Source organism: Muscardinus avellanarius, assembly GCF_963383645.1.
Source record: "Muscardinus avellanarius genome assembly, chromosome: 20".
NCBI classification, from domain to species: domain Eukaryota; kingdom Metazoa; phylum Chordata; class Mammalia; order Rodentia; family Gliridae; genus Muscardinus; species Muscardinus avellanarius.
Genome location: NC_137806.1, coordinates 17,753,776 through 17,768,184, shown reverse-complemented (window position 1 = coordinate 17,768,184; position 14,409 = coordinate 17,753,776). Strand labels below are relative to the sequence as shown.

Genomic DNA, 14,409 nt, shown 5'->3' with positions numbered 1-14,409 from the left:
AACAGGGTCTCACTAAATTGTTGAAAGACTCAATAAATTGGGGAGACTGGTTTTGAACCAGTGATCCTCCTGTCTCAGCCTCCCAAGTAGTGGGATTACAGGTGTGCATCACCACACCCGGTTCCAAAATGTGTATTTCAACTGGAACAAATGGCAGTTTCTCCAGAAGTCCAACTGAATGCAGTATATTTTCTGCTCTTCTAGTAGAGGTTTTTTTTTGTTGTTGTTGTTTTTTTGTCTGTATAGTAGACATGATTAACTTGAAGTGACAGAAAATGACTTAGATGACATTTAGGAAAGTACTTTTGAAAGAATATGAGCAAAAGAAAGTATTTTATTGTGTATATAAAAGCCAAGCTTAAAGCAAAAATGGCTTGATGAAACCCAAAACTAATATTGTTTTTTTGCTACTTTTAGAAAACGCCCTTCATTTGTGAAAGTAATATAATACAGCCACTAAATTCTTATTCAAACATGACTAATTTTGGGAGTATTTTTATTACTTATATATTTTTGGCACTGAGGAGTTCATTCCACCTCTGAGCTATGTCCTCAGCTCTTTCCTATTTTTGGTTTTGAAACAGCCTCACTAAGGAGCTGAGGCTGTCCACGAACCGTGATCCTCCGGTCTCAGCCTCTCGAATTACAAGCTTTCGCCCCTGTGCCTGGCTAATGATTTGCTTTTAAATGCAATACAAACTTGAATCTAGACCATTAACTGAGAATCAGAGATTAAGAAAAAATAACGTATACTAATAAACCCTAATTTCCTCTGTTCTGATCAAGATACATGCGGTACACACACTGGAAAAGTGCAAACAGTAATACTCAGAAAATATTCTTTTATGCAGTTTCTCCATCAGGATAAGAATTCTGTGCATCAAATAACTCCATTTAAATTCATTTAAATCTGCTGGGTGAAGTGGTGCATGATTATAATCCCAGAAACTCTCGAGGCTGAGGCAAGAGAAATGCAAGTTCTAATTTTTTAATTGGCAATGTAGTGTGACTTTGTCTCAAAATAAAAACTTAAAAGGAGCCGGGCGTGGTGGCACACGCTCGTAATCCCAGCATTCGGGAGGCCGAGACAGGAGGATCGCGGTTCGCGGACAGCCTCAGCTACTTAGTGAGGCCCTCTGCAACTCAGTGAGACCCTGTTTCAAAATAAAGAATAAAAAATAGGGCAGGGGGTGTAGCTCGGAGGTCGAATGCCCCTGGGTTCCATCCCCAGACCCACCCACCCCCCCAAAAAAAAAAACTTAAAAGGGCTGAGAACATAGAAAGGGGTAGAGCACTTCCAGGTTCAATCCTCAGTACTGAAAAAAAAATCTGGTGCTAAGTTCACACAACTGTGGGGAAAATATGGTTTCAGAATAGGATGTAAATGCTATACCTATAAAATTTTAAGTAAGTAATCTAACAAGAATCTAGGGGACGTAGGAGGAACATAAAGCCAATTTCCTATTTTTCATAGAAAAGTCTGCCAATACCTTTACGATTGATATACCAAGTTCAAACACATGACTCAGTTTTACCTCCTGATGGTCCTTATCATCTTTTATTGGCCATAAAAGGAATTTTAGGCTACACTTATATAGTGAAGAACATTCACCTGAAATTCAGCAAGTCTGTCGTTTTTTTCCTTTTCCTGTTTTTAAGTCCAGGTAAAGCTAAATTAATTACTGTCAGAAACACATTTACTTGTTAAGACTCCCTTTTTTGTGTGGTACTGAGGACTGAACCCAGGGGCATTCTACCACCAGGCTACACTCCCAGCCTGATTTTTTAGTCTTTATTTTGAAACGGTCTCACTAAGTTGTGGAGGGCCTCACTAAGTAGCTGAGGCTGGCCTCGGACAGCCTGGATCCTCCTGTCTCAAACTCCCAAGTTCCGAATGACACACATGCGCCACCCCGCCCAGCTATGTTAAGACCCCTTTTAATAAAACTTCTCAAGTCTCTCCTAATTGATCATATGTTTGGAATGATAGTCATTCAACATCAAGGGTAGATATTTCTGATTGATATGATGATGGGGCTTTTTGCCCTTTTTTTTTGTACTTTAATGTATTTCTTGGCCTTTTTAGCCTCATCAGTACTTGTCATTGTAATTAAAAAATTAGAAAAATATTAATCCATTTACAGGGTCTACTTTACAAAGTCTGACTTTAATGTATTCAGCTAATACCACATATATATATATATATATATATATATATAGATATATATATATATATATATATATATATTGTATTGTGATGGGGGTACCAGGGATGGAAACTTCTACCTCTGGGCCACACCCCAGACCTATTTTATATTTTATTTGGAAACAGGGTTTGACTAAGTTTCTGAGGCTGGCTTTGAACTTGAAATCCTCCTGTCTCAGCCTCCCAAGTACTGGGATTGCAAGCATGTGCCACCATACCTGGCAGAAATTTAATAGAAGAATTATGGTGAAGATTCTGGGTGTTTAATTTCAGTTAAGTGATCTATTCAGGTAATAAGAAGTAGCTGAGAAAACCAAGTCCAAGGTTATGTTTTTGAAAAACTGGCAGTAGGGCTGGGAGTAGAGTGTTTGCCTAGTATGTATGACCAAGGCCCTGGGTTTCATCCCCAGCACTGAAAATAAAAACGGCTATGGAAGTTTGATGAATAGAAAATGAATTAACTATCATTGGATATTTGAGTTTCTAAGACCATTCATGACCTACTTTGTTTGTTTGTTTTGTGGTACTGGGGATTGAACCCAGGGGCATTCTACATCTGAGCTACATCCCCAGCTCTATTTTATTTTGATTATGAAAAAGGGTCTCTTTAAGTTGCTGACAGCCTCACTAAATTGCTGAGGCCGACTTTAAACCTGCAATCCTCCTGTCTCAGCCTCCCAAGTCCTTGGATTACAGGCGTGCGCCACCACATCTGGCTTCCTCCACTGTTTTCGGATCAGTGGTCTGAGTATCATAAGCTTGCAAGGAATTTGTGTCAGTCGTCTTCTCACGTTGGTCTGTCACAGGATCGGCCGGCACGGTGTCTTCAGTAGATGGACTGCAGTGATTGGGATGTCTCCAAGCATTTAAGAGGAGGAAAAGAAGAAACCATTGCTTCCTGCAGCAATAAACGGAAGAGAATGAGAAGGCTGATCCCTTTTAAAGGAATAAAAATGTGATTCTGTTTTGAATATGATTCAGTGGAATTGTGATGGGATATTTTTATAATCCACTGTGAATTTGTGGCTCTAGTTACAAAGAAAAAGTTTTCAGAAATATTCAGACTATTGCCCGAAGCACCAGAACTGCTATACAACTCTTAAAAGGTTACTCCATGGCTCCAAATGCAATTTTATTTGGTGAAGAAATGAACATCTCTGTGTATAGTTCAGGGTTTGGGGGAAGGGCTGTTCGCTCTTCGAAATACAGCGTGGCTTGGTGTGGTGGCTCATGCTTGTAATCCAAGTTACAACTTGAAAGACTGAGACAGAAGGATCGCACGTTGGAAACCAACCTCAGAAACTTAGTGAGGCCAGGCTGGGCGTGGTGGTGCACGATTGTAATCCCCGTGCTTGGGAGGCTGAGACAGGAGGATCACTCAGGTTCGAAGCCAGCCTCTTCTACTTAGTGAGGCTCTCAGCAACTTAGCGAGAACCTGTTTCCAAATAAAATATAAAATAGGTCTGGGAGTATAGCCCGGAGGTAGAAGACCTCTGGGTTCCATCCCCAGCACCGCCAAAAAAATAAAAGAAAAGAAAAAGAAACTTAGGCCCTCAGCAACTTAGACCCTGTCTCAAAGTAAAAATATAAAATAGGCTGGGCATGGTGGCGCACGCTTATAATCCCTGCACTTGGGAGGCAGAGACAGGAGGATCGTGCATGTTCGAAGCCAGCCACGCATGCTGGCTTAGGAGACCCTGTTTCCAAATAAAAATGTAAAAATAGGTCTGAGAGTGTAGCCCGGAGGTAGAAAGGCTTCCAGGAACCCCAGTACCACACACACACACACACACAAAAAAAAAAAATATATATATATATATGGCTAGGGGTATAACTCAGAGGTAGAATGCTCCAGGGTTCAATCTCGAGTACTCAAAAAAAAAAAAAAAATACAGCATGAATTAAATGTTAAAATTTTAACATATTTACTGGTATTCTCAACTCTCTATATTTTTATTAAAGTGTTAGCTTTATTCATTCTGAAGAGACTTTGAACATTGTTATTTATAAGTTATCTATTAATATTATTTTAACATCTTTCAGAAATAATTGGTCATAAGGCCTGTGTAGTCATGGCTAGTTCTGACGTCAAACCAAAATCAATAAGCCGTGCCAAAAAATGGTCAGAAGAGATAGAAAATCTGTACAGATTCCAACAAGCAGGATATCGGGACGAAATTGAATATAAACAAGTGAAACAAGTTTCTATGGTAAGATTTATGCCTCTACAAACCTGAACTCAAAATGAGTTTCTTAGATGACGAAGAGTTATTAAAAAAAAAAAAAAACAACAACTACCCCATGAATAACTGAAGGAAATTCTACTGTAATTCTCATTTTACTGAAGAGGAGACCAAGGTCTAGAGAGGTGACTTCCTAGGCAGACTAGGGAAAGAGGCAGCCCCTCTGCTTGGCATGTGCCATGTTAAAAGAATCTCATGGCCGGTCATGGTGGTGCATGTTTGGAATCCCAGCATTTGGGAGGTTAAGACAGGAGAATTGCAGGTTCACAGCTAGCCTCAGCTACTTAGTGAGGTCCTTTGCAACTCACTGAGACCCTGTTTCAAAATAAAGAATAAAAAATGGAGCTGGGGTTGTAGCTCAGAGGCAGAATGCCCCCGGGTTCCATCCCCAGCACCACACACACACACAAAAGAATCTTTCATTGTAGGCCAATGAAGCAGCCCCCCCCCCGTTCAGATAATTGTATTATCAGATATTTTGCTGTATAACTCTTTTTTCTGTTAACTTTGTGAAATAAAAAGGGGATAAAATTATGTTTTTTATGGAGAGTTATACATGACAAAATGATATCAGAGAACAACTCTCGATTCTGGTTTTATGTCCCAAGCTTTCCTGAGAGAGTAGAGGCATAGGTTTGCTTTACAAAGACAAGACCAAAATCTAGGCCTTCTGCTAGTTATAATAATAACTATCATCAATAATAATAGTTATCAATATCCCCAGTACCATTTTTATTTTTTATTTTGAAACAGGGTCTCTTTAGACTGCTAAGAGTCTCACTAAGTTTTGGAGTTGTGATCCTCCTATCTCCACCTTCCAACTACTGAGATTATAGGTGTGCACCACTGCTCCTGGAATAATATGGCTTTTTATTTTTTATTATTTATTTATTTTTTGTGGTACTGGAAATGAAACCCAGGGGCATTCTACCTCCAAGCTACACTCCCAACCCGATTTTTTTATTCTCTATTTTGAAACAGGGTCTCACTGAGTTGCAAAAGGCTTCACTAAATAGCGAGGCTGTCTACAAACCTTGATTCTCCTGTCTCAGCCTTGCGAATGTTGGGATTACAAGCGTGTGCCACCACACCTGGCTAAAATATGAGGGTTTTTTTTTTTTCTTGTGTGTGTGGTACTAGGGGTGGAACCCAGGGGCTTTTCTACCTCTTGGCTATACTCCCAGACCTATTTTATGTTTCATTTGGAAACAGGGTCTCACTAAGTTGCTGAGAGCCTCACTAAGTAGCTGAGGCTGGCTTCGAACATGTGCCATCCTCCTGTCTCAGCCTCCCAAGCACTAGCATTACAAGCATACACCACCACGCCCAGCTTCTTATAATATGACTTTTTAATTTTTATTTATTTTTTATTTTTTGTGGGTATGGGAATGGAACCCAGGGTCTCACTAAGTAGCTGAGGCTGTCCACGAACCGCAATCCTCCGGTCTCAGCCTCCCAAATGCTGGGATTACAAGCGTGCACCACCACGCCTGGCTTGTTAATATGACATTTTAAACTGATTTATTCTACTGCCTATTAGGTGATACAGAATCTGACATAGTATTCATAACTATATTTAACATTTATAATATGTAATAATATATTTAAATGTTTATACTAGCTGGGCGTGGTGGCGCACGCTTGTAATCCCCGCGCTTGGGAGGCAGAGACAGGAGGATCGCACAAGTTTGAAGCCAGCCGCGTGCCCTGGCTTAGGAGACCCTGTTTCCAAATTTTTAAAAAAATGTAAAAATAGGTCTGGGATTGTAGCCTGGAGGTAGACGGGCTTTCAGGAACCCCAGTACCACCACCAAAAAAAAAATGTTTATACTAAATATTTAAATTTTGATTTTGGGTTATAACAATGTGTTTATTCTTACCTCATTTTTAAAATGTTTCATTATTTTATCTTCAAATAGGGTAGGGGGTGTAGCTCGGAGGTAGAATGCCCCTGGGCTCCACCCCTCAGTACTGCCAAAAAAAAATCATCAAATGAAAATTCTTCTCATATCTGCTAACATTTTACTTTGGCCTTATTACTGAAAGATGATTTTCTCTTCTTTCTTTCCTTCTTTCTTTCTTTCTCCTTTCTCTCCTTTCTTTCATTATTTCTTCTTTCTTTCTTTTTTTTTTTTTGCAGTATTGAGGATGGAATCTAGGGACATTCTACTTCCAGCCCTATATTTTATTCTTTATTTTTGAAACAGGGTCTCACTGAGTTGCAAAGGGCTTCACCAAGTAGCCGAGGCTGCCTGCGAACCGTGATCCTCCTGCTTCAGCCTCCCAAATGCTGGGATTACAAGCATGCACCACCGCGCCCAGCTGAAAGATGGTTTTCATTACTGTACCATATATGTTTATTTTGGGGGGGGGTCTGGGGGTGGAACCCAGGGGCATTTGACCTCCGAGCTACACCCCTAGCTCTAGTTTTATTCTTTATATTGAAACAGGGTTTCGCTGAGTTGCAAAGGACCTCACTAAGTAGCTGAGGCTGGCCGCGAACCATGATCCTCCCATCTCAGCCTCCTGAATGCTGGGATTACAAGAATGTGCCACCATGCCTGGCTCCCTTCTATGGTTTTTAAATAAGGAAAACCACAGCATTATCATTTTAACCCATTTTGTCCCATCATCCCAGAGGTGGAACACTTAAAAATAGTAAAATAACACTTAAATATGGTATATGCATCTATGTGTATATATATATTCTATATATCTTATAGTAATAAAAATATATTTGATATAATGTATAATAAATTGTAATTTATAATATATTTTATATTATATAAAATTACATGATATAAAATATAAAGAATACAAGAATATGTGATTATATTATGACATAATTATATTATAATAATTAACACAATTAAAAGGTCTATATTTTTTCCAACCTATTAAATGTGGTACCAGGGATTCAACCCAGAAACATTCTACCTTTGAGTTACAGCCCAGCTCTATGTTTTATTCTTTCTTTATTTTTTATTTTATTTTTTGGTGGTCCTGGGGTTCCTGGAAGCCCTTCTACCACTGGGCTACACTCCCAGACCTATTTTATACTTTTTTATTTTTGGAAACAGGGTCTCTTAAGCCAGCACGGCTGGCTTGGAACCTGCGCGATCCTCCTGTCTCCGCCTCCCAAGCGTGGGGATTACAAACGCGCACCACCATGCCCGGCGGTATGTTTTATTTTTTATTTTGAAACAGAGTCTCACTAAATTGCAGAGGGCCTCACAGAGTGACTGAGGCTGGCTTTGAATTTGTGATCCTCCTCTTTCAGTCTCCCAAATTCTGGGATTACAGTCCTGCGCCACCAGGCCTGGCTGCACCTGTATCAATTTCACAGAAATGTTTGCAGAACTGAAAACTTGAGACTTAGTAGGTTAATGATGTTCAAAGATAAGCTTTATTCCTTGCCTTAAAATTGGGATGCTGGAATCAGGTGTGGTGGCACACACCTATAATCCCAATACTTGGGAGGCTGAGACAGGAGCAGCACAGGTTCAAAGCCAGCCTCAGCAACTTAGTGAGACCCTATTTTCAAATAAGAAATTTAAAATAGGACTGAGGATGTAGTTCAAAGGTGGAATGCCCCTGGGTTCAATTCCCAGTACCACCACCAACAACAACAAAATTGAATGCAGGATTTGAGTGTTGTACAATTCTTGCTTAGCATTGTGTGAGACCCTGGATTGATCCCAGCGACAGGGGTTAAAAACAAAAAAAGATGAGGATGGCCCTGAAGGTACACAGTCCTCAGGCTCACATAGGCTGTGTGAAGCGACATGCCTTGTGTTCTCGTCACGCCTGCACCTGTGTCCCCATACCCAATATTGTTATTAGGGTAAAATCAGATTTAAGAAAACGCAAAGTACATCCTTAAAGAGGAAGTTCCAACTAACAGTCGAGTTGCGCGTGTAAAGGGGGAAACTGGCCTATTTGTGATGTGGCAATTTCGAGGCTTTCTGTTTGAATTCAGTATGTATTTACCCAGCGCGCCTGCCTTGTGCACATTTCTGTGCCAAGTTCTTTAGAGTACCCGACTGCAAGAAATCTGGTGACGCAGTACGAAGCGCGCAGGGTTGTAATCCTGCTTCCCCGCTAGGCGCTGGGCGATCCTGAGCGAGCATCTCAGCATCTCTGAGCCCCATACCCTCGACCTTCAATGACCGCAGCAGTGCCCACTCCAGAGAACTGGCAAGCCAGACGCGGGGATGCACGCCTTTAATTTTACTTCTTGGGAGGCCAGCCTCAGCAATTTAGCTTTCCGCAACTTAGCAAGACCCTGTTTCCCCCCAAAAATAAAGTAGGGTTGGGCATGTAGCTCAGAGGTAGAATAGCCCTGGGTTCAATCCCCAGCACCACAAAAAAGAAAAAAGAAAATTGTCACAGGAAGTAAATGCATGTCAAACACACTGACAGGACAGTGCTTCCAATAACGTGTTGACTGAATAAACTGTTTAATGAATAATTAATGCCATCATCAGTGCTTGATGGCTTCTGTATCATCTTCTTAGAGTAGAAAGTAACAAAATGACAAAACCATGCGCAAGTCTGTGTACCTTAAGAAAACACAGTGCGGCCAAGCCTCGGGGTTCCTGCGACGCACTCTGTGGTATGGTGACCGAGGACTTGCCTGAAGGAAGTGCCCAGTGTGCTGGGGTCTGAGGGTCTGAGCAAAGCTCTTTGTCCTTATCTGCAGCGCGCGTCCTTTATGGGCGCAGTTAGTACCTGCTGACCTCCGGCCTGGGCAGAAGGTAATTGGACTTGAGGATCATGTCTTTCCATCCCACCAAAGGAAGGAAGGTCTAGATCAAAAAGGCATGCTCAGATTCAAAGCCAAGAAGAAAAGAAGCAGAGATGGCAGGTTTTTTTGTTTGTTTTTTGGTTTTTGTTTTTGGTGGTACTGGGGATGGAATCCAGGGGAACTCTACCTCTGAGTGACACCCCAGCCCTATTTTTTATTTTTTATTTTAAAACAGGGTCTCACTGATTGGCAAAGGGCCTCACTAAGTAGCTGAGGCTATACACAAACCGTGCTCCTCCTGTCTCAACCTCCCAAATGCTGGGATTACAAGCATGTGCCACTACATCCGGCTTTTATTTTCATATTTGAAACAGAGTCCCACTATTTTGGTGAGAGTCTCACTACTTGCTGAGGCTGGCCTTGAACCTGTGATCCTCCTGTGTCAGCCACCCAAGTACTGGCATTACCTGTGTGCACCACCATACCTGGCTAGATGATGGGATTTTGACAATGATAAAACACATTCCCCAGAATCACGAAGGAACATATTTAACATCAAAAATGCATTATCCCAACCAAGAAGGTATGATACTGAATCTCGATAGAAAGGGGAGAAAATGCTCAACTTAGATCAAACCAAATAAAGTCAGCAAACAACCTGGCTTGGAGGTGTCGTGTGGAGAGATTGTAGAGGACTGTGTTTTAACCTCAATGTCTATTAAATATTGGACTTCAAAGTGAACTTGAACTTTGGGTAGAGGAAATACATATGCACCTGGAGGTATTCTGATTCTGGTTGCTTCCTTTTATCCTCCTGGGATATTCGCAATTGGCGAATGATACTTTCAAAATGGGACTCAGGCCTGGCTCTGATGTCCTCGTGAGGTGTTATATTTACAAGTTATAATGTTTGAAATAATTTATAAACATAGGAAGAATGAAGTTTACATGATTTGGAATATTTTTAGGGTTTTTTTTGTGTGTGTGTGTGGTATTGAGGGTGGAACTCAGGGGATTTTCTACCTCCGGGCTATACTCCCAAACCTATTTTATATTTTATTTGGAAACAGGGCCTCACTAAGTTGCTGAGAGCCTCACTAAGTAGCTGAGGCTGGCTTCCAACCTGTGCGATCCTCCTGTCTCAGCAAGCTCTGGGATTGCAAGTATGCACCTCCATGCCTAGTGTATTTTTATTTTTATTTTTTCGGTGGTACTAGGGTTCCTGGAAACCCTTCTACCTCCGGGCTACACTCCCAGACCCACTTTATATTTTTATTTGGAAACAGGGTCTCTTAAGCCAGCGCGGCTGGCTTCGAACCTGTGCAATCCTCCTGTCTCCGCCTCCCAAGCATGGGGATTACAAGCGTGCGCCACCATGTCTGGCCTGGAATATTTTTTATATGATGGCCACAGTGTAGACATTTAAATGTCAAAATTGGGCTCTAGAGAGAAGTACCAAATTAGTTCTGACAGTGTCCGTGTGCCACCTAAGGCATGTTTTGTGTGTGTCTAGTCCTTTATGAGCTCAAACATTTTAAATTTAATTGTATACTTTATTTTTCTGGTGCAAGTTGTATGTTTAACTGATAGTAAAACATGAGCTAAAACTGGCATTCTAATTCCTATATTCTGGTTTTCGCTCATGCAGGTAGATCGTTGGCCAGAGACAGGCTACGTGAAGAAACTTCAGAGAAGGGACAACACTTTCTATTACTACAACAGGCAGCGGGAGTGTGACGACAAGGAGGTCCACAAAGTGAAGGTCTACGCCTACTAGCCTGTCTCCTCTGCGCCGCGTGGCAATTACTCCTCGTGTTCATTCTACATCATGCAAATGTCATTCTACGAAGAAATTAAAAAGGCAACTTTCAACTTAATGTCTTGAGACACAAAAACCATGAAACTAATGATCCTGTCCTGCTTTCAAATATAGCTGCAGAACTATTAAACTTGTACCTTCTTGGTCCTCGCTCTTTCTGACCATTGTAACTCTACTGAAATACCCTTTAAGCATGGGGGGAAATAGCCCCCTTTGCAGCCCTCCCAGTGACTAGGCTAGTGATGTATTTGTGTGTGTGTGTGTGTGTGTGTGTGTGTGTGTGTGTGTGTGTGTGTGTGATTCTGGTGATTGAACCCAGAGGCACTGTACCTCTGACTTAAACCTCCAACCCCTTTTTAAAAATGTTTTCTTTGGAAACAATCTCATTAAGTTGCGGAGGGCCTCATTAAGTTGCTGAGACTGGACTCAAACCTGTGCTCTCCCTTCTCAGCTCTCCAAATCCTGGCATTACAGCTGTGCACCCATGTCCAGCTGTGATGTATTTTCTTATAGCAGATTAGTGTCCCCCACCCCTCCTCGCCTTTGCCCCTTCTCTAGATCATCGCTTTGAGTGGCCAGATCTGCTTTTTTTTTTTTTTTTTTTTTTACACGAGGACTTTGCCTTGCTTCTAAAGTCCTTTCCCTCTTGCTGGACAGACCAACCAAAGGTGCCAAGAACAATGTCCTCTTGGGAGCAGCCATCTTCTGGGGACTGATGGGAATCCGTGTATAAGTCCCCACCCAGCAACCTGGTAGCTCAGGAGCCAGTCTGAGGCGTTTCTTTCCCACTGACTCCCAAGGTTCCCCAGCAGGACGGATGGCTCATCATCTGCAGCAGAGGCTGGCTGGATCACATACTCTGCTGGGCGCCTCCCACTCGCCAGTCCCCTCACCTTCTAGTGGTTCTTTCCCACCTGCATAACTTCCTTGCACACGAAGTCTTGCCCCAGGGTCAACCCTTGGTCCCCCCACCCCCACCCCAAGACAACTTAGATCCCAATGCTGCTGGAATCAGTGCAGGAATAGCCTTAGTGAGCCAGGAAGGCGTTGGTAATCCTGAGGCCTTAAGTCCCCTTCTCAAAAACTAGTGAGTTTTGCCAGGCATGGTGGTGCACTCTTGTAATCTCCGTGTTTGGGAGGCGGAGACGGGAGGATCGCGCAGATTCGAAGCCAGCCTCACTGGCATAAGAGACCCTGTTTCAAAAATATAAAATAGGTCTAGGAGTGTAGCCCAGAGGTAGAAGGGCTTCCAGGAACCCCAGTACCACCAAAAAAAAAAAAAAAAAAAAAAAAAAAGAAAGAAGGAAAGAAAGAAAAAAGAGAGAGAGAGAAAGACCCTGTTTCCAAATAAAAATATAAAAAATAGGTGTCTGGGAGTGTAGCCTGGAGGTAGAAGGGTTTCCAGGGACCCCAGTACCACCCAAAACAAAAGCAAACAAACAAAAAACTAGTGAGTTTTAAATCTGAAAAGAACTAGATGAAAGATATCCTTTTTGGTTTACTTTTCCTTTTTCCTGGTTTTTGGTTGTGGTTTTGGTCACCATTTATAGGTTCTGACCTTTAAATAGATTTTTGGGTAGGGATTCATATCCATTCATTCATTCAACATTAGCCACTGTTGATCAGAACCACTGTCTTTACCATGAAGCTCCATTCGTTTCCTTAATTCAAACTTGGGCCTCACCAACATCTCTGTGCGTGCGTGCATGTGTGCGTGCGTGTGTTTCCTGGGATTTGAACCCAGGGGCATTCTACCTCTGAGTTTCATTCTACCTACCTCCGAGCTATTCTTTATTTTGAAACAGGCTCTCACTAAATTGAGGAGGGCCTCACTAAGTAGCTGGGGCTGTCTGCGAACCTGTGATCCTCCTGTCTCAGCCTCTCAAGTGCCGGGATTACCAGCGTGCACCTTTCTAGCAAGCTCATCATGGGCAGGATAAACCGATTGGCAAGCCTCTTCTATGGCTTTCCCAGAGCTTTCTGGAATCATCTTATTTCCCACCACTCTCAAGTCGTTTGTATCTCTGCTCGTGATCTTTATCCTCATCTCTCAGACTCAGCAAGCCTGTAGGCGCTGAGCATGAGGGTTTCTCAGTCTGACACTCTGTGTTCCCCTTGGTAAAAAGCACTATAATAGGCAAAGTAATTGCCCCCCCCCCAAAGCTGTCCACGTCCTTATTCTTGGAATCTTTGAATGTTGCTTTACATGGCAAAAGAAATTTTGTAATTAATGATCTTGAGTTGGAGAAATTATCCTGGATTATTTGGGTGAGCACAATGCAATCACCAGGGTCCTTGGGAGAGGCCACCAACTGATCAGTTAGAGGAGACTTGACCAGGAAAACCTCTGATGACCCAAGGAGGGAGTCAAACCCAATCAGCTCGAAGGCTCTTGTCGCCCCCTAGAGTCTCCAGAGAGAACAACACCTTGGGTTTAACAAAACCTATTAGACTGTAAAACTCTAACAGAATAAACTGTGTTTTCCACTACCCAGTTTGTGCTAATTTGTTGCAGCAGCAATAGAAAACACGCGCGCGCACACACACACGGACCAAATAACTATGTATAGTCTTGAAATCAACATAGCCTCAGTCCTGACCATACTCAGCCATTTTTTTGACAATGAAATGCATTTTGTTACAGGTAAGAGCCATCCCAAGGAAGCTGGTCAGTTTGTGTCTGTCTGACACAGGCTCAGTGTGTATCCTGAATATTCAAGAGCCTCTCATCCTGCTGCTGCGAGACTAGCTGCAGAAACACATGGCCTTTGAGATGCCATTTTGATTCCCTGAGTCCTTGTGACTGGTCTTTTCCCAATATGTCTTCTAATTTCTTTTTTGTACTAGGGATTGAACCCAGGGGCATTCTACCTCCAAGATACATCCCCATCCCTTTTTATTTTTGGTTTTGAAACAAGGTCTTGCTAAATTGCAAGACTGGGCTTACACCTGTGATTCTCCTGTCTCAGCCTCCCAAATACTGAGATTGCAGGCATGCACCACTGCACCTGGCTCCAGTACATCTTATGATGGACAAAGCTGGTGCTTTCACCTCAGGCCAATCTTTTTTAGATGGGCATGGTGGCACATGCTTGTAATCCCAGCATCTGGGAGGCTGAGACCGGAGGACCTCGGTTCACAGACAGCCTCAGCTATTTAGTGAGGCCCTCTGCAACTCAGTGAGACCCTGTTTCAAAATAAGGAATAAAAAATAAGGCTGGTGGTATAGCTCAGAAATAGAATGCTCCTGGGTTCCATCCCCAGTACTACGGGGGGGAGGGGGGGAGATGAATGAATTCTTCCTCTTGGCTCCTTTTTGACCACCTTTTACAAGGTGCTTGCTGCTGACCACCATGATGTTGCTGAGCGCCCTCTGCAAGTACCGCCTGATGCT

The 14,409-nt window shown here is 42.4% G+C and overlaps 1 protein-coding gene across 1 annotated transcript; it reads left to right on the top strand.

The window, feature by feature from the left end:
• Window positions 1-4,257: 4,257 nt before the first annotated feature.
• Window positions 4,258-10,973, top strand: MEIG1 (meiosis/spermiogenesis associated 1; the record flags this gene model as incomplete). Its single annotated transcript, XM_080717012.1, has 2 exons — window positions 4,258-4,416; window positions 10,845-10,973. Exons 1-2 carry the CDS (start codon window positions 4,279-4,281, stop codon window positions 10,971-10,973), a joined length of 267 nt encoding a protein of 88 aa, XP_080573138.1. The 5' UTR covers window positions 4,258-4,278.
• Between the last annotated feature and the right edge of the window lie 3,436 nt (window positions 10,974-14,409).